The 21,409-nt window shown below is 40.2% G+C and overlaps 2 protein-coding genes across 4 annotated transcripts in view; one reads left to right on the top strand and one right to left on the bottom strand.

The window, feature by feature from the left end:
• DUS2 (dihydrouridine synthase 2) overlaps positions 1-21,409 on the bottom strand; it is a 135,189-nt gene that overhangs the window by 95,457 nt on the left and 18,323 nt on the right. For all 3 annotated transcript variants that reach the window (XM_029608582.1, XM_029608584.1, XM_029608583.1), the window contains exons 6-7: positions 11,904-11,947; positions 5,641-5,701 (exon numbers count right to left, since the gene is read on the bottom strand). In XM_029608582.1, coding sequence (XP_029464442.1) covers positions 5,641-5,701; positions 11,904-11,947 — 105 coding nt within the window. The remainder of the gene's footprint in view (positions 1-5,640; positions 5,702-11,903; positions 11,948-21,409) is intronic.
• LOC115095211 (dipeptidase 2-like) overlaps positions 17,474-21,409 on the top strand; it is a 171,497-nt gene continuing 167,561 nt past the window's right edge. Inside the window, exons 1-3 of the mRNA XM_029608587.1 lie at positions 17,474-17,580; positions 18,241-18,284; positions 18,747-19,247. The gene's annotated coding sequence lies outside the window, so the exon portion shown is untranslated. The remainder of the gene's footprint in view (positions 17,581-18,240; positions 18,285-18,746; positions 19,248-21,409) is intronic.

The raw sequence follows: 21,409 nt of genomic DNA, 5'->3' as shown, positions 1-21,409 counted from the left end.
CGTGATCAAACATTACCATAGTAAGTGGACACGGGATAAAACAAAACACGACCTTCAAACAATAGCATGAGGACATATCAAGCACTAACCTGGGGGACAGTCGGTTTCACAATTAGATTTGACTGGGAGTTTCGGTGACAGGGATTAAATAGGCAAAATATGCAGCAAGAGGCAGTCAAAATTTATAAAAACTATGAAATAAAAATACTTAGAATAGAGAGTCTTGAAATAATTATACAATATTAATACATTAAGTGTAATATTAATTGCAAACACAGTAGATCCATATATGCACTGCTTCAAATATATAGTGAAAGTGTAAATGAGCTGCAGAGTGACTCGTAACCTCACCGGAAAAGGGAGCATATTAAAACATTATTATAATGTTTCTCACAGCAAAAAAGCTAAAAAGAATCCGTTAAAGAGGAGAACCATATTCTGGTGGTGTTATTAAATTGTAAATCCTCAAAAACAAGAGAATTATCATACTTATAAAAGATTTTAAATAATGGAGACGTGACATTATAGTATAGAAGCTTAAAAATGAGTGTAGAGGAGGTGGAAAGGAGAAAAGAACGCTGAGAGAGACTTGAGAGAGACCCTAAAGGCCTTACCGGGGGTACGAGAGATTTGGACGGCCCCGACGGCAGGTACATATGGGAACCTCTCCAGTGACATCAGCTAAGCGACGCCTACAAGGCTTTAAACCCTGCCTATCTGCGGCGCGCAGCCGCCACCGGCGCGCGGCTTTGTCTCAGATTATCTGAAATAAGTTTTTTGAAAATTCCCTTTGCAGCAATTTGGATAACCTTTCTTCGTGGTTTAAACTTTCCTCTCTCTGACTCCTGGAAATCTCCTTCTGGAATCAGGTATTTTGTGACCTTGATGGCTGTGGGCATACTTTTCCAACTGGAATTTAGACCTTACGATGCTGCAATCTGCTCACGAGGGAGCGATTAGCCTCGGAGCCTCCCACGCCCCAACGTGGTGGGTCCCATAGAGGCCCACATTCACCGGGAAATAGGAAATACTCCGTCAGAGGATTCGTTGACGGGGTTTCGGGGGAAAGAAGAGCCCGAACCCAGTCTAGAATTGTAACATCACTATCTCCGGAGGATAGATCCCCCCCTGAAAATCCCACGCTGAGACGCACACAGATACAGAAGGGAGAACTATCGGAGCTGGAAGTCGGCTTACCGAAAGAATCTCCTCCGGAGCCTAAGTATCTGGATGCAGAAGGATCAGCACAGATTCAACCTGAGCAGAGAACAGGAGTGGATACAGCAAGAAGGGAGGAACAGAAGTTGGAAACACTTAAACAAGATCAGGTATCCACTATCCATCAAAGTCTGGTAAGGCCTCAAACCTTTTCATTAGGATCAATTTGGGAGGCGATTCAGACTTTAAATTTAAATATTGCTTCTCAGATGGTAAATGTTTCTAATACAATTAAGTCAATGGATCAACGTCTGGTAGTTGCTGAAGACGGCATATTGAAGAATACAGAAAAAATATAATCCTTTGATATTAAAATTCAAAGTAATTTGAATATGCAGCAAGAATTGATTAAAGAAAATCAAGTTCTGCATTTAAAACTTGAAAATTTGGAAAATCAATCCCGTGCTCGGAATTTAAGATGCATAAATTTTCCTAAGCTAACTTATCTGTCTCCAAAAGATCTCTGGAGGAGATATATGATAGAAGCCTTGCATCTTAAAGAAGAGTTATTGCCTATTCACACCCCCTGTTATATGTAAACCGGCATGGTGTGATTTTTAATCACGAATGCCGGTATAGAAAAACTCTAAATAAATAAATAAAATAAATAATATCCAAGGCCTATGATATACCGCCAAAAAGAGGTTACAATTAGATCAAAATGATATTCAGGTTTTGCAACTAAGGGAAACATCTAAGATTGATATTTCTGCTGTACTACAACATACAGAAGAAGAAATAGTGGAGACATTAACACTTGTGGTAACATTTTTGATGGAGGTAGATAGAGAATGGATCTTTAAGAGATATTTTTTGTATAAAAATCAGATATTTTTGAAACATAAGGTTCAGATCTTTCCAGATCTGTCTATTCAGACGCAGAAACGAAGGCAGCAGTTTTTAATGCTGAAACCACAAGCTATAGAATTGGGATTACAAATTTACTTAAAACATCCATGTAAATGTTTAATTAAATCCCAAGGTATTTCTTATCTATTCTATCAGCCATCCCAACTAATTTCTTTTCTGGCCAGTAAAAGCAGAGTATACCTAGTAAGATCCCAACTTCTAGCCCTGTAACTCTATGAAGCTGTAATAAGAGATCTTGTAAAGAATAACCTTAAGTCCCTCTATATTGGCCATTTATTTGACCTATGTTAAAACAGATATATTTTGAGATTGTGGTAAACCTGATTCCAGTTTTTTTGAGGGCTAATGCATGAATTTTGTTTCAATATAAGAGATAGTGTTAAACTTTCTAAGTTTAAATGCTGTGTAAACTGCAAAGATTTAAAATTTCTATGTTAAGTGTTTTTCTTGACATGCATTTCAATTCAAGTTGCATACAGGGAAAAATAACCCTTGCTGTAGTTACACGATGTTAGGTTCCATATTAGGAGCTACCACCCAGGAAAAAGATCTAGGCTTCACAGTGGATAACACATTGAAATCGTCGGTTCAGTGTGCTGCAGCAGTCAAAAAAGCAAACAGAACGTTAGGAATTATTAGAAAGGGAATGGTTAATAAAACAGAAAATGTCATAATGCCTCTGTATCGCTCCATGGTGAGACCGCACCTTGAATACTGTGTACAATTCTGGTCGCCGCATCTCAAAAAAGATATAGTTGCGATGGAGAAGGTACAGAGAAGGGCTACCAAAATGATAAGGGGAATGGAACAGCTCCCCTATGAGGAAAGGCTGAAGAGGTTAGGGCGGTTCAGCTTGGAGAAGAGACGGCTGAGGGGGGATATGATAGAGGTCTTTAAGATCATGAGAGGTCTTGAACGAGTAGATGTGAATCGGTTATTTACACTTTCGAATAATAGAAGGACTAGGGGGCATTCCATGAAGTTAGCAAGTAACACATTTAAGACTAATTGGAGAAAATTCTTTTTCACTCAAAGCACAATAAAGCTCTGGAATTTGTTGCCAGAGGATGTGGTTAGTGCAGTTAGTGTAGCTGGGTTCAAATAAGGTTTGGATAAGTTCTTGGAGGTGAAGTCCATTAATGGCTATTAATCAATTTTACTTAGGGAATAGCCACTGCTATTAATTGCATCAGTAGCATGGGATCTTCTTAGTGTCTGGGTAATTGCCAGGTTCTTGTGGCCTGGATTGGCCACTGTTGGAAACAGGATACTGGGTTTGATGGACCCTTGGTCTGACCCAGCATGGCAATTTCTTATGTTCTTATGATGCTTGGAAATTTGTAAAATTAATAAACAGTAAATTAAAAAAAAAGTGTAGAAACAAGTGCTTGATTATATCCTCATGCTATTGTTTGAAGGTCGTGCCCTGTGCCCACTTATTACAGTAATGTTTGCTCACTTTTTAATTTCTAGGTCCAAGATCCCTCCCAACGCAGTCATTCGAAACACATTTCCATGTCGGGAGATCGTGTAAATGGATTACAAATGCACTGTCAAGCCACATGACTTCAAATACAAATAAAATGTGTGTTGAAATGTTAAGAATCTGTGCACAGTATACATTTTGACCATGATTCCAGTTTTGTTAGGCTGGAAGAGCACCATTAACATTTCCATTATCCCAGTGCTGAATTACAGATTAAATATGCAACCAATTATGAAGACAACATTCTAAAAAACAGATAATATCTAGCTTAAGTTAGCTGTTTAAGTTATCAGGGATATTTAGCAGGATAAACATCCTGTTGAATCTCCTTGAATAAAGTTATCTGGCTATACTTAGCCGAATAACTTTGAAATCTAACCAGCTATGTTTTAATATCATTAGTTAGGCTTCAGAGTTATCCAAAAAAGTTTTCCCAGATCACTTAACCATAACAGACTATATTCAAAGGGTTAAGCACAGAACAACAACAAAAAACGTGTGGGTCTTATGACGCAATCCTGCAGCCCCCTACCCAGAAAACATTTGATATAAATGAAGGCTAGCAATGCTCCCCCAACCCCAAAAAATATTTTAAAAAAAAAGCTCTAGCAGCCTGAGCCAGACATCCCCTCCACAATATTTTTCCCAAATTACCGAGCCCTCCTCCTGCTCACAGCAACCATACTCCCAAGAAATCCCAGCTGGGAGCATGTTAGTGTCTTACCCACCTCCAGCCACATCCAGTGTTGCTCTGATAGCAACACTGGAAGCGTACGATAACGTTACTGGCAGACACAGTCATCAAGACCAAGATGGAAAAAAAAACGGCATATTGTCACAGCATAGTTACACGTACAATACAATTCGCTAGGTCCCATTTAATTTAAGTGAGGGGCAGATTTTAATCCATCATCCAGCTCAGTGCTTCCCAAGCTTTTCACGCCCAAGGCGCACCTACATTAACAAAAATGTTGAAGGGCACACCATCCTCCATGGAGTAGGCAATGTTGACATGGAGAGGACTCATATAGCCAAAAGAAGAGTTGGAGAAGCACTGAAAGCCCCACCAATCTCTCTTACAAAATTTTGAAACAAAGGGACAGTCACACATGAACCCATTATGATGAACCAGTTCCCTCTATTCAAGTGCAGAAGGGAGGTCTGGTGCGGTCAAACTAGCCCAAGAAGTTGCCATGGCTGCTGAATGCAGAGGCAGAAGTCTTTCACTGCAGCTAACGCTCAACATTCAGTATACACTTTCCCCTTCTCTCTTAGCCTGGGTATGAGACAGGGGCTGGAAGGACTCAAAGACTGGGAAGATAAGGAGGTGCTTTGTGAAATGTGTGTGCTGCCCGGCTAGCTATGCCCTGCATGCTGGCCATTAATTAACACACTCCAGAGCCCACGCTGTAGCTAGGAAGAAGAGGCATGCACGATTACAAATGCTCTCAGAAAGACGCTCCTAAGTGTTTAAGAGTTACCACTGGTGTCTCTCTTTGCTGTGAGATGTTGAGAGCAGAGCCCAGGTATTGGCCTGGATACGATCACCAGGCAGTGGTGATTTTATTGTGGCACCATGACCAGGTCTGAAGGCACACTCTTTGGGAAACACTGATCCAGCCCCAACAGCTACAGAAGTTATATTCAGGACACATTCAATACAGTGGATTGTTTGCTGGTAGAACTACTTAAACTGGTTGCCTCATTTGCTGGTAACTATCAATACTTCCTTTCAGCCAGAGGGAGCAACATGTGGTCTCTTTACCCCACACCCAACACAACATTCTTTGATATTATGTCTTATTATTAAAGATGTCTTCTAATTTCTGTTTATGGCAGCAAAAAAAATTGAAAAATAAGATCCCGTCTTGCTGGTGAAAAAACTTAGGAGGCCCCATTTTAAAAAAGGTTTGACCACAGGAAAAGAACCGGAGAAATGTTTTATGAAGTTGACCAAACAAAAACACGTTAGCATTAACATGATTTTGAAACCAGAAGTGGGGAATACATCCATGTTTCCAAGATCAAAAACAAAAATTATGATTTTGACATCCAGTCTACCATACCTTAGTTGAATACTCTTTCGGGCACCCCATGTTAATGTCAATGCCAGCCACGTCATTCTCTCTGCAAGAAATGAGTGGAAACCCCCCACCCCCAGATGAACATTAAAAAAATGAAAAATTATTCAAACTGTACAAACCTAAGAACTCAAGCAAACTTACTGTACAGGGGGCTCTCTGTAGACAGCAAGATGAATTAGCCATGACATGTGGGTGATGATATCCGATGGCGCTAAGCGGACCCTTCTCTCCTAGCTCACAGAGCTTTTGATCTACTGAGCATGCACAGGAGTTCCCATGCAGGCGCTGCTTCATAAGTCCCTTATTGCTTATTTCAGTCTGTCCAGCAACGAAGACCGAATGGTCTTTATCTGCTGTTATTTACTATGTTGAACGCTTACCTTCAGTTCAGTAAACGCTCCAGGCATGCAGGTAGTTGTAAAGCATAGCTAATTCATCCTTCTGTCTATGAAGAATATCATTTATGGTAAGCAAACTTGCTTTCTCCGTTGACAAACAGGGTTGAAGTAGTCATGACACAAAAGGAATCCCAAGCTAAGGGCTGTACTGTGGAACACTTACAGAAAAGCAACCTAGATCCCCCTCCACAAAGAGTGGACTACTGGTTGAACAAGCTGTACAAAACTTCTTGCTCAAACTTACTGTCACTTCTTGATAAACTGACAGTAATGGGAAGTAAAGGTGTCAACTGACTACCAAGTTGCAGTTTTGCAAAAGTCTTTTATTGGGAAGGCTCACAGATAAGAGAAGCCATGGTTCTCATTTGATGAGTCTTGACAGAGAATATGATCTGGAGGCCAGCCAGAGTAGAGCAATATGCAATACAGTCTACTAGTCAGTTGGACAATGTGTGCTTGGCAACAGAAATTCACAGTCTGTTAGGATCGTAAGCGACAAAAAGCTGAAAAGCCTGATGATGTAATTGAGTTCTCATTTGATAATATCAAGGCCCTTTTACAATCAAGTGAATGAAGGGTCTTCACCCCTTCATGTGCAAGATGGCTGGGGAAGAACATGGGCAACAAAATGGCCTGATTCAGATGAAAAACAAAGACTACTTTTGGCAGAAACTTGACAGGAGTGCAGAGAACATCTTAAGAACATAAGATTTGCCAAATTGGGTAAGATCAAAGTCCATCAATCCCAGTATTCTGTTTAAAAGCGGCCAATCCAGGTCACAAGTACCTAGAAGGATCCCAAAAGGTCAACAGATTCCATGATGCTTATCCCAGGGATAAGCAGTGGATTTCTACAAGACCACCTTAATAATGGTTTATGGACGTTTTATCTAGGAACTTCTCCAGATCATTTTTAAATCCAGCTACACTAACAGCTTTTACCACATCCTCTGGCAATGCATTAAATAAAAAAATATTTTTTCTTAACTGTTTTAAATATACTACTTAGTAACTTCATTGCATTTCCACTAGTCTTTTTACTTTCTGAAAGAGTATACAACAGTTTCATGTTTACCTGTTGCACTCCACTCATTATTTTATAAATTATAAATGGAACAGAACTCGACCTGTGCTTCGACAGTGCTGACTGCACCACCAACTCTGATGCATGATGCTTATTCTTTTTGTGTGCCGATGAGACCCGTGGACTTATGAGGGGGTTATCAACCCTGTGTCCACTTTGCTCAATCCTGAAGGAACAGCAGATCCAGGGATCTATGTCACAAAAGAGGGAGCTTTGCTTAAGGAGTTCCTGCTCAGCTCAGTATGGAAGTAGCCTAAGGAGGTTCCTCCTCCAAGAGGAGGAACAACTCTGGTTTTCCACAGACCTGTGCAGTTCCCCATCTTCCAGGCCCTAAGTTCTCTGGTGTTCGGAGGCATCCAGCTGCAATGGTAGCAATTAGATGTGTCATGGTTTGGCCTTAGACACCCATAAGAGATGTCATGGACATCTGTAATGGACATCTTACTACCACACAAACAGTCTTTGAAGCTGCTTTGTGCAATCTTCTTTAAGTCAGACTTTTTTTTTTGGTAGTACTGAAAAGTGCTGTTGAGGGACTGCCATTTTAGTGAGGCAAATCAGTTAAATGAGATAAAAAAAAAAGACTAAAAAGATACCACAACTTAGAAAAGAGAAAGGGTAAACATCCATGCCAGGAGCTCGGATGAAAAAGACTGAAGGCTCACAAAGCGGTGCCCTCAGGGAACTCCTGCACACAATCAGAGCAAAAGCTCTATGAGCTAGGAGTGAAGGGTTCATTTGGCACCGTTGGATGACGTTATCCACGTGTCATGGCTCCTCACTCCTGCTTGGAATAACAGAATAGTGCACATAACATGTTTTGACTGTCGAACCTAATGTCTACTATTTTACTTTATTTATTTATATGGCCATTTATATTGTGTTATTTATGTATTTTACTCTTTTTCTCTCTCTCTTGTATGCTGTCTGGAATTATTTTGGAATAGGTGACATATTGTAATAAATAAACTATCCTAGTGAGAAACTACATCTACCAATTCAAGAGATTCAAAGGAAGTTTATGAACTGAGCTAGTACTATATGGAGATCCCAAGGCATTGGACGTTTACTGACCAGAGGCATGGGGTGCCACAATCCTTTCATGGATTTATTCACCAAAGGTTAGAGATCAGAGCCTCTTCCTCATGCTAAGCCACAAGGGCAATGAGATGAACTCTGACTGAAGAGTTGCTATGGCCCGAGGATGAAAGGAAAAATAAATATTGAAGCCTCAGGCACAGAAAGGATCCAGATAGCTAATCTTACACCAAATCAAGAACCTCTTCCATTTAAAATTATGGAACCCCTTAGTTGAAGCTTTCAAGCCAAAATCAGCACTTCTCTACTTTCTTAGGAAGGAGCAAAGAGGACAGTACTACACATTCAACATCCAACTAGTGAGGGCCAAGGAGCCAGGTATGGATGGCAGAGCCTGCGCATTATTCCTGTGTAATGAGGGTCAGAGATATTCTCAACTGAAATGGAGGCTGCACTGACAGACAGATGACATATGGAATCCACTCTGGATATGGCCAGGCTAGTACAAGGAGGATTATCCTTGCCTTGGCCCAAAGGATCTTCTGGAAAGTACTAGTGATTAGAAGAATGTAGACTGACATTCCAATTTAGCAGAAAGCATTGAGATCTGATGTATACTTGTTTGAATGCATGGAGCAGAACTCTTCACTATTTCTATTGCCTTCTTAGGCAAACAGGTCAATCACCGGCTTTCCTCAGTGACTGAACAATTTGTCCAGGACTCCTTGTTCCATGTTATATCACTATGCTGAGGTGATCTACCAACATATTCTGAATTCCTAAAAGACAGACATTGAGATGTCCTGCCTTCAACCTGATTTGGATTGCCTCTTAGAATACGGCATAAGAGCCAGTTCATCCTGTTTATGTAGTACATGGTCATCTGGTTGTTCATCTGTATTTATGTGTTTAAAATTTCTTAATAGTTTTCCCAATTAATATTCTTTCCCAAAGGAAGCTCTCAGAACATAACAAATGGCTTGCAACACCAAGTGGTTGATCTGCAGATGATTCTTCAGTAGGGACCACAATTCTTAAGTCCTTGTCACACAGGTGTGCACATCCCACCCTTGGTGGATGTGCCAGTCTCCAAATTCATTTCATGCCATGCCATGAAACTTATAGCAAGAAACCCATTTTTAGAATTTCAGGATTCACCCACCATTGATGGGATATTTTCATCTTGGGGATCATTGAAATTTGGTGGGATAAAAGGATAGAATTGATCAGACTGGTTTTGAAGGCCAGATGAAATGTCTCACATGTGCAGATGAGTCAGAAGAACCAAATACACCTTGGCAACCATGTGCCCAAGGAGTACCAAAACTGACCTTGCTGATACTTTGCCCTGCTGAAGGGGATACCTTATGAGGCTCCTCAACAATGCAGCCCTCCTGGCCAGGAGAAAGGCCTTCTCCTGAAGAGAGTTTGTCATATAAACTGAATTTGTTGTACTAGAACCAAGTTTGACTTAGCAAAATTGACCAGGAAACTCATGGACTGAAGGAGGCATAAGGGATTCTAGAACTTCTGAATGGGATGCGCCCATCAACATTCAATCGTCAAAGTATAGGAATACGCAGATTCTCTGCCGACCAAGCTGCATCGCCACCACCATCAGGCATTTCATGAACACCTTTGAGACTACAGAGAAGCAAAATGGGAACACATTTTATGATACTGCTAGGAATACCCTAGAAAATGTGAAAAGCGACTTCATGGCTATGGGAGAGAGGGTGAAGCAGACTGATGTATAAGTGCCTTCTAGAAGGAGAGATCCTGGATTCTGTGCAAGAAGAACTTTTCCATCAATTGGTAACAGAACTCACATGGGATACTGGACCTAGTTCTTACCAATGAGGACAGTGTTTCTTATGTTGTAGTGGATAATATATTATCATCTATTATGTGGTTCAGTATTACTGCACAGGCAGTGATGGTTGATTCTAAAGTAAGGGTCCTACATTTCAGGAAAACTAACTGTTGACATAGGGAAAGTACCTCAAAGAGTCCTTAAGAAAATCCCGTAATCAAGATAGCAAAGATTGAAATTGAAGAAAATAGAGCAAATGTGGTAAAACAAAAAACGTTTGTTTTTTTTAAGACATGTTAGTGATAGGATGAAATGCAAAAGTGGCATTGAGTCTCAGATGTGAAGGAGAGGAGGGTAAAGCCTAATGAGAAAAAAGTAGACTTGCTTAAATATTTCAGTGTTCAATGAGGAAGGGCGAGGAGTACAATTACAGAAAACAGAAACAAATAGGATAAAAAGTGAGTTAGACCTCAAACAATTTTCAGAAAGTGTGTACATGAGGTGCTTGCTAAACTAAAAGTAGATAAAGCGATGGAGCTGGACAGGATACACCTGAGAGGGAAGTTCTGGCAATTTTGTTGGTTGACCTTTTCAACACTTCTTTAGAGCTGGGAGTTTGAGAGGATTGGAGATAGTCCCAATCTCCTTACAAGCCATTTAATCTGATCTCTGTGGTGAGTAAATTAATAAAATCACTGCTAAAAGAAAATTAGGGCTAGTCAGCAGGGTTTGAAGGGTCTGGGCTAATAGGGTAAAAGGGAGGCAATCTAACTAGGGGGGTTATGAAGTCCTATCCTTTACTGGGGCGAAAATCGGTATTTTCATCACCTCATGTGCTTTGCAGTTTCTTTATTTAAAAAAAAAAAAAAAAACTTACAGTATAAAAGACATTTCTGGAACTCAATGAATTACTGTTGCACAGGAGGTGGACCCTTGGGCTGAGATGGGGTTGACGCTACCCGCAGGGCGAGCCTTACAGGTCCCCACCGTCGGCAGGCGGAGCTGGCTGGAGCTTTGCCAAAACCAGCCCTCGTTCCCCAGGGCCAGCTGGTCTTAGGTGGGTCTCCATCTGAGGTCTTCCCAGAAGCCATGTGTGAGCCAGGGGCCAGCAGCGGTGACGAGGCAGAGAAAGTGCAGACCTTCTGATACTCAAAGGGCTTTAATAACGCACAGAAATCTTTTCCATTGGACAGAAAACTATAGAACTAGGGACTAATTATGAAGCTCCAAGACGGATGTCTGAGAACCAACATCAGGAAATATTTCTTCAAGGTGAGGGTGGTGGATGCCTGGAATGCCCTCCCAGAGGAGGTGGTGAAAATCAGAGCGATAATGGAATTCAAAAGGGCATGGGAAAAGCATGCAGATCCCTAGAGGCAGCAGGATGAAAATGAAAAAAATAGGGTAACCTACATTAACTTTGAGTGCAACATATCGGATTAGGGGAAATCTGCACAGAGCAACAGTAAGTGGCATTAACATAAGGCTTGGGGTGAGCCCGCACAACTGAGGCCATGAATTCATGGCTAGATTGTGGCATAAAGCTTTAAGAGCTGGGTCTGTGTCAGCACCATCCAGGGCTGGTGCAAGCCTATTTGGCGTCCTAGGCAAAGCTTTGTTTATTCTCCCCTTCCCAACTTATCTACTGGTAGCAGCTTCCTCCTACACCCAGCAGTGGCTCCAGGACTGGCAGTATTGGCTCTGCTGCAGGATCCCTCTACACCTTACATGGGTGGGATTCTGCCGCCCCCAAGATCTTGGCACTCTAGGCAACCACCTAGTTTTCCTAATGGAAGCACCAGCCCTGGCACCGGACGAGGTCATTCATGCATAATGGCTAATTCATGCCTGCTATATATCTATATATCAGAAATGATATGTGCTATTTATACAATATCTAGAAAGAACTTACATAAGTCTGGCAACAGCTAAGGCTCTGTTTGCATCTGCTGATCCCTAAAACAAAAAGATAAATTCAATAATATAATTATGATGAATTATATACAAATGAGGTCAAACTGTACATTTCGACTCTGGGGCCTTCCTGGGATCCCTACAAAGGTGTGGCTTTGTAGAAGGGTCATGGATCTAGAGGAGAGGGGAATAAACCATGCTTTTTTCAGCATCCCCATGAGAGGTTGCTGCTATGGACTGATCCTCAGGGTATAAAAGCAGGAGCTTACTAGTGGTCTGTGTGGATTCTGAGTTTACTTTTGAAAAGGAAGGTGCTTTTTTGTCCAGTTCCTAATTTGTAAAAGCAAAGATTTACTCCTAAGTGATTTTTGAAACATTTCTGAGAAATTGATTTTGTTTTCATAGGAAGTTTCCAGCCACTCTTCGTCCCCAGTTAAGAGTAAGAGAAGAGCTGTTTGTTCAGCTGGGATTCCCTTGCACCCTCCCAAAACATGACTGCAAGCTGGGAGCTTGGACGCATCTGGCTCCCAATGCATCCACCTTTGCTCTGATGACTACGCGTGACCTACCAAGGCCTAGATTTTTCAAACTGCACTAAATATCGCATGCGATAGGAAAAGGGGGGTGTTTTATGGTAGCATCCTATTTATTGCAATGTGCTTTATCTTACTGCTTCGCATAGGTATTACCACAAAGTATGTTAACTTTTTGCACTTTGCGGTAATACCTACATAATTGCATTTCCCTACCTGCAGGGTAATACCTATGCGAAGGGTAACATCAACCTAGGTTAGGAAAACATTGTACAAATTTCGTTGTGTGAGTTTCCTCACTCCGAAGGACATCAAATCTTCACAAGAGAGCACTATTCTGTTCATACATCTCACTCTGCATGTCAAAGTGGCCCCTAACCTCTACACTGCTACCTAAACCTCACCTCGAGTTACTAGGTGGGCCTCCTATAGTAGCATAAATAGCTGCTTACTACGGTGTCACCACCAGAGGCTCTCTCTCTCCCTCTCTCCTCATCTCAGCTCCTTCCCCCACTCTCCTCCCACATCTCAGGCCCTTCCCCAGCCTAAAAATGCCCAAAATGGAATTTGTGAAAAAAATCAAAAATTGTGAAATGGACATATGACATCGCACAGCTTAACACAACTGAAAAAGGTGAGGTTAGTTTCGGTGTTAAAACTGTGCGATATTGTGCGTTATGGCTTCGTAAAGTGTGAAGCAAGCCCACTTTTACAGAAATCCCGCCCCCAACTCCTCCCCTTTTAAAAATTTGCATTGCACCATGCGTTATGGTGCTTATCGCATGCGTTAGGGGGTTTTTAGCGAGTTGATAATAGACCCTGCAACACAGCTGTCAGAGCAACGCTGGATGTGGCGGGAGCCGGACACAGCATTTCAGGTTGGGATGGTGGAGGATAGGTTGTGGGTGCACTTAGAGAGATTAGGAGGGCAGGGGGAAGATTCCTATTGCCATTTGTGGAAAGTGTGGAGGTGGAGACAAGAAAGTCATTTTGGTCCTTTTTTCTTATTTTGAGGATCTCGGGGATCTTTGCGGTGGGGGTGGAGGCGCAGAGAATCAGGCCACAGGCCCTCACAGAAGCTGGGGTTTCTTTGCCTACTTATTCTTTGAATATCACCAGTTGTTAAAGTTTTCTGGGTACATGTTCCCGGATAACAAACTTCCTGCTGCTTAAATCTGAAGATGGCTCAATAATTTGCCCCGTAACACCCCTTATTAACAATCTAAATTTTAATGAGATAATGATTTATCCAGCAAAAATTCAGACTAAGGGTCAGGGATATTCAGAAGTAGCCATTTTTTTGGATTACATCAACATCTTTCTGAAAATTATAATGCAAACTTACTTTTTATTTGCTGAATTTAACAGATTCAAAATAATTAAAAAAGAGTAAATATGGCATTTGCAAAAGTTGCTTCAATTATTACTTTCTTAACGATTAACTGTTGATTGCACAATGACAAAGATTACATAGAAAACAGAAAACAAAATGATACGTGTTCATCAATGCCATTTTCCACTTTTTCTCCCTCATGCTAAACAAGATAGTCAAATAAACAAAACACTGAAGAGTAATAACAGACAATTCCCAGAGACAGAATGCAGCAGTGGAAATCCATGAAGAAAGAAAAAAAAGAAGATCAAACCGTGATAACTCACAAAGAACAAAAGATTCATTTGCCATTCAGCAATTTCTGATATTCCTCTGGTAAAGCAAAACCTCCAAATTTGGCAAAATACAGCATAATCTTTAGAAGAGCTCAAAAGAGCCAAATAATATTCCATGGAAAGTAGATCAGCAAATTGAGAAGAATAGACCAGAAGATTGGGAGCATACTCCTTTAACTAAATAAAAAGAATACCATTTTTTTTCTATCACAAAGGCTTTTGCCAAAAATATTTTATATTTGTCCACCAAGACATGTTGATCTAGATGATTTAAATCCCTCAAAAAAGGCAATTTCTTTTTTTAGTTTCTATTCCTAACTGATGAACACCTTTTGTCCAAAATATATCAATTTTGGGATAGTCCCATAAATAGTAGAACATTTTATACACTAATTAGATTCAGCAAGGCCCATTTAGTGGGCCCAATATGGCGAAAATACAATTCTATAGAGTATATGAAATTGTATTTCATGAAAATCAACACTGTTAGATATCTTGGCAATAGAAATATATCTAGATGCATCTTTTGGCAGCAATTGCATATTACAATCTTCATTCTGGACATCAGCCAACGCCACCATAACTCTGTGAGATCCCATATTGATAAGACACTGAAGCCCTAATTTTTAAAAGCCCATGCAAAAATCAGGGATATGCACGTGGCCGGGCTGTGCGCATGCCGAGAGCATTTTTAAAACGTCCCGATATGCGCAGAAGTGCCAGGCTCGATTAAAAGGGTGGGCCGAGGGCCAAGCAGGACAGGCTCTGTCCCGGGGAAGCGCGCACCGGCAGCTGGCTGGTGCACCGAAGTGACTTCTGCCCCGAAGAAGCAGTAAGTATTAAAACAAAAAAAATGAGCCTAGCTAGGTAGTGGTTGGGGGTCAGGGTGGAGAGGGGAAAAGGTAGCAAGGGTAGTTAGGGGGATGGGGAAGTTCCCTGCCAATCTGCTCCTTAATTGGAACGGACTGGGAGGTAACTGTTGGAGTGGACTGGGAGGTAACTGGGGAAGGCCCTATTACGTCGCCGCGCGTATGTTTTTAAAATCCCCCTCCCCGTTGTGCGCGGGAGAGGCCGCCTGCCCGCACATGCGTGCACAGACATTACAGGAATAACATTTTGTAACATGCATGCGCCGATGAGAGCATAAAACAGCCACGGCCATGTGCAGACGCCGGGAACCGCCTCACATGGATGCCCGCGCGTGGTTTTTTTAAATCGACCCCAGAGATATGAGTTACTGAAGTACTCTCGTGTTAAAAGAGGGAGCCTAGAAAGTCAAACTGGGCAGAGGAAAGCAGTGAGGTAACATAATGGCATATATGTAAATACTTCATAAATGTCACTTTTCTCCAACTTATTCTCTTGCAAACTTGTTTCAAAGAATTTCATGAAGTACCAGGCACTATTCAGTCACCAAGGACTTTTATTCCTTTATCTGCTAGTGGTTTGGGTTTTTTTTGTTTGTTTTTTTATAAATGGGGTAAAATTTGTGCCAGTGGGAAAGAAAGTTTTCCTTAAGATTGGCAAAAACAGATAAACAGAGAATGGTAATGAACAATACTGACAAATTTCCAAACCTTTCTGGCACACATAACCAGTAAATGTGAGGAGATATCAAGGCCAAGTTTAACAATTTCTGCAGACTGAGGGAAGACACAATTTGTTCCTTCAGTTGCAAATCTGAATATCTCTGTTGATCCAATCTCCAAGAGAATAAGTTAGGTAGGTCAGATTAAATAATTTGAAATTTGGGAAATTCAAACTGCCATCTTTGCTAGATAATAAGTGGTTAATATTCAATTTAAGTTTTTCCTTTCACCAAAGAAATTTAGAGCAAGTCTGATAAAGAAGTCTAAGATCGTTAGCTTTGAAGACAAGGAGCATCTGTAAGATATATAACAGATTAAGAAATAATATCATCTTTATTAAGGCCATCCTGCAGAAAGAGATAAAGGAGAAGGCATCCAGCTCAACAATTTTGGAGAAAACATTTGTATCATGGGGGCACATTAACAGATATTTTATGGGCGATTTGGAATCCAGACACCCAAATATTTGCTCTCATCCGCTGCCCACTTAAGTGTGCGCCTTGAGTTACACCAATAAATCATCATCAAGTGCTGCTGCTATTCATCCGCACTGCATGTGTTAGCACGCCATGATATCCTCAAAATCCCACCAGTTACTACTTATAAGAGAAGTAAAAATATCACAGAGATAGTAGCATCTCATAGCACCTGTGAATCACGCCAATTTTATTCTCTTACACTACTGGAAAATTCATGGCATTATCCTTGTACTGACAAAGATCATCATCATAGAGGCAACACTAATCATGTTGAGTCATGTGCATTATATTTTCCCTATATGAACTAGCTTATGTGGGTCATCACCAAATGTACCATTACGACACATGTGACTGAACACAAGAGTTGCCTCATGACTAGTTAGTTGCAAGCTCAAATGGTTGCTCACTGCATTGAGAAAGAGTACTCTTTTCAGCTCTGCAGTGGATGACCATCGATCATATTCAGGTTTCACCCTCTGCAAGTGACTTGGTAATCTGTAAATTATCGGGAACAACATTGGATCTTTGTTTTAAATACAGATTCCCCTAGTGCTCTTTTTGAAACCAATGACTGGAACACATTTCTTTATTATAAGTTATAATGGAGTGAAATTAAATACGACAATCTATGTGAACAGGAGCATTGATTTTAAATCTGTATGGTTCGATTGGTTGTTGTATGCATGCCTCTTTCCTGATACGCTTTTATTCAGTAATACTTGCCTTTGGTTCCTACCAGCGGCTTTGAGAATTGACACACAGTTGTGGGGTTTAGAGACTGAGGATACCAGTGGCTCCCCTGAAGCAGAACCTTTAAATCGTTAATTCATCTCAGGATTTTCTAAGTGTGTAACAGCCTGATTACAGTGCCGGAAATGATCAGGACAACAGAAAGAGTGAATAAAAAGTACAAAAAGACTTTATATATGTATAACTGTCTGAGTGTATGTGTATATGTATATATATTTATCTATCTATCTATCTATTTATTTAAGTTCTTTAAATATACCGATGCTCAAGACCAGGTTTTATCGTACCGGTTTACAATAAACTAGGGGGTAAACCAGTTAACACAGAAAGTGAAAGTTACATTACAACAGGGAATGTAGAACAAGGCCGTTAGAAGAAAAAAGGGAAAGATTAACAATTTCTAACTGGAGAAAAAGAAAGGAACATACAAAACAAGTAAATCACATAAGTAAGAAATTATGATTATTTATTCAGTAATTAGACTTAGCAATTGGTTTGGTAAATAAGCTCACTTCCCTTATTATGTCCCTTTTAATTAGCAGTTGACGATTTCTCCCCCAATCATGAGGACTTACAGCACTGGCACACCGATCTGCTCTCTAGCTTGCTGTCATCTGTACCAATCGATTGGGAGTTTTATACTGTATAATACACAGGTAAATACAGTTCAAGTTTCTTTGTCTGAAGCAGACCAGAATTGCCTTTATGCTTCTATTTTTTAAATAAATAAAACTTAGCTGGTTAAGATGGAACAATTATCCCTATACCTTGTACTAGTTCCATCAATTCACTGTGCCTTCAGCAGAAATGTAAGCCTCTGTGCCAGGCTGAGGTGAAATATTACTACCCATCTCTACAGCAATATCACGGGGTCTTGATCCTTGCCTCGTATGTCTGATGAAGCACTCAGATGCTATTTCCTGGCACTGTCACATACGTAATCCTTTAGAGAAGTTTCCTTAAAAACGGCTCTATAGAAAAAATTCAGCAGATGGAAACAAAGCCCAGTATGTACAAAAAATTGAATAAATCAAAATAAAAGTCACTTCAGTAAAAGATTAAAGAATTTTTTTATTTCTGAAGTAAGATGGCAGTTTCTTCTTGTTGCAGTGAATTGCTGTGAATGAAATATCATTAGTTCACATAATGTTAAGCAAATAAACTAAATCAGTAGAAATTATCTTTCACATATTTGCATAGTAACTATTGTCTTTAACCAATCTTCACTAAACAAGTATTCAAGATACAAGAATACAAGAAAATTGGTTAATATTTGTATGAAGAGTTGATCCTGTGTGTTATTTACTGTCTTTCAGGGCTCTTGCAAACTATTTTAAACTCCAGAAAAAGGTTTCAACAAGTAAGTATATTTTATGTTCTATGCATTTATTTATTACACTTTATGTTACTCTGTCTTTGTCTTTCTACTATATGTATGTTTGCCTTGTCTATTGTATTTAGCTATTAACCTCAAATTTTTGAAGGAGAAAGTCTCTGATGTTGGTGGGCACACTTAACTCCAATTTTCCCTTAAAGTAGTGGCTAGAGTACATGGCTGGCTATCGAAGGTAGCGAGTGCAGAAACAGGATACCCCAGGAAGCTGGAAAGCTTTGGTTGCTAGTTATCGAAGCTGGCTCTCGATGCTAGCTGTCGACGGCCAGATATTCTTGACCACGATGTCCTGTCCCTCTCAAGATCTCTGCAGATGTTTTCCTACTACGCTATTTTTAATTAACTCAACAATAAATACTAGCTCCTTGTACCGCTGCTTTGGTTGCTTCAATTGCACACTAATGCAGGGTTTTGTTTTGTTTTTTAAAGTTGGTCAGCTCCAGCAGCTGCATCAGGACTGGAGCAGTCACGGAAGTCTCATCTGCCGCCTGTTTTCCTCCTATACATGTGACCTCCTCCTTCAGCATTGCCGGGAGCTCAGGCTCGTGTGGCACTCCGGCAACAGATCATCTGACCCCAGTCACTGCTGGGGAAAGTCTGAGGTGGCAGCAACAGGCTGATCAATTGCTCGTTTGGCCTTCCACCCAACATGGCTTCTCCACTTCAACGCAGCCCTCTGCTGCTTTCACATTCAAAACGCAACATGAAACTCCTGTCTCTTCTCTCCAGCCAAAAAAAGAAAATTAAAATTTTGCTGCCATGAAACTCAGGCCACAGACACCTACCAGGCCCTTTAAAAAAAAAACCCCAACTCATAGGGCAGATCGTCTTTGGTCTTCCAGGCCCTACACCACCTTGGGGACACAGCTCAGCAGGCAACCAGCAGACAGCAGCCTCAAGCTTCACAGACTTAGTGCAAAATTAGAGCAGGTAAATATACATTTTACATTTTTTATTTTTCTATTACCTTATCTAGACTTCTTTGAGGATGGGATGTTTACTCGCGTGCCTTAAGAACTTACTTATCCACCTAGCATAAAAAAAAGTCTTCCTCTGATTCTAAAGCATGTCAAAATTACAGACTAGTGTCCAACCTACCATTTTTAACTAATAACAACATACAGAGAAAGTTTCACTCAACTATCTAATTTTGTTTGGAGACTATTGCTAATCTGGACTAGTATCCATCAAGGTCCGGGCATGGAATCTGCTCCAGTAGTTGTATCAGATCACATCCACATTACATTATTAGTAGGAGTTCTGCTCCTGTTAGATCTTTCCTTAGCATTTGTCCCTGTGGACCATGCCATCCTTCTTCAGTGACGCGCCAAATTAGGCTTTGGAAGCGTGAACTTGAAATGACAGTTTGCTTTCTGAAAGATAGCAACGTGTGAGTACTGGACTGTATGCAACCATTTAGTGTTATTTTTTTTACCAGTATCTGACTAGGCGTCCCTCAATAATATTATAAACACATCGGTGCCAGGTAAAAGTGATAATGGATTTATTATTAGCTTATAGGAATAATTTACAAATAACACTAAATGGTTGCCTGCATACAATAACTACTATATATTGCCATTGTCTGCACGCAACCATTTAGTGTTATTTTTATACCAGTATCTTACCAGGAGTACCTCAATAATATTATAACACATCGGTGCCAGATAATAGTGATAATGGATTTATTATTAGCTTATAGGAATAATTTACAAATAACACTAAATGGTTGGGTGCATACAATAACTACTATATATTGCCATTGTCTGCACACAACCATTTAGTGTTATTTTTTTACCAGTATCTGACCAGGCGTTCCTCAATAATATTATAACACATCGGTGCCAGGTAATAGTGATAATGGATTTATTATTAGCTTATAGGAATAATTTACAAATAACAGTAAATGGTTGCCTGCATACAATAACTACTATATATTGCCATTGTCTGCACACAACCATTTAGTGTTATTTTTTTACCAGTATCTGACCAGGCGTCCCTCAATAATATTATAACACATCGGTGCCAGGTAAAGGTGATAATGGATTTATTATTAGCTTATAGGAATAATTTACAAATAACAGTAAATGGTTGGGTGCATACAATAACTACTATATATTGCTATTGTCTGCACACAACCATTTAGTGTTATTTTTATACCAGTATCTGACCAGGCGTACCTCAATAATATTATTTATTTATTTAAGAGTTTTTATATACCGTCATTAAGTTATTCACCATCACAACGGTTTACAATAGGGCACCAGTAAAAATATGGGTCATACATTACATAGGTGGTGCCAGTAGTATTCGGTAACAATAAGGCGTTTATTAGGGGGGTTAAGTGTTTCATAGCAATATGTCCTGAAGGTTGTATACAGTTAAAAAAATGTTGAAATAATTCAGTAAGGATTTATAAAATTAGGCATTTGGTGCTTTATGCCTCATATCTTTTACTTCAAATAGCCTGCATCAGTTTTCTTTCTTGAAGGCTTGTATGTAAAGCCAGGTTTTGAGCTGTGTTTTGAAAAGTTTATGATTGCTCTGGAGTGTAAGGTCAAGGGGCATGGAGTTCCATAATATGGGACCGGCCAGAGACAGAGCTCGCTCCCTCACTTGGGTCAGTCTTGCGGTTTTCACAGAAGGGATGGGAAGGAGTGCTCTGTTTGCTGACCTTAGATTTCTGTGTGGGACGTGTACTCTAAGTGCTGTGTTCAGCCATTCTGCTTTATCATCGTGGATAAGTTTGTGTATTAAGCACAGTGCTTTGAACTGTATTCTTTGTTCTATGGGAAGCCAATGTAGGGTGGCGAGCGTATCTGTTATGTGATCTCTTTTGTTTTTTCCAGTGAGGATTCTTGCAGCAGCATTTTGTAAAATCTGTAGAGATCTTACTTTAGTGTTAGGTAGGCCTAGTAACAGGGCATTGCAATAGTCTGTGCTGGCGAAAATCAGCGATTGAAGCACAGTACGGAAATGTGGTAATGATAGTAATGGTTTGAGTTTTCTTAGTATCATGAGTTTAGCATATCCTTCCTTAACCTTTATTGATATGTGTTGTTTGAAGCTTAGTTCATTGTCAATTATTCAGA

Source organism: Rhinatrema bivittatum, chromosome 7 (genome assembly GCF_901001135.1).
Source record: "Rhinatrema bivittatum chromosome 7, aRhiBiv1.1, whole genome shotgun sequence".
Classification (NCBI taxonomy): domain Eukaryota; kingdom Metazoa; phylum Chordata; class Amphibia; order Gymnophiona; family Rhinatrematidae; genus Rhinatrema; species Rhinatrema bivittatum.
Note: the sequence above shows the minus strand (reverse complement) of the source record. Positions and strands in the feature narration are given on the sequence as shown.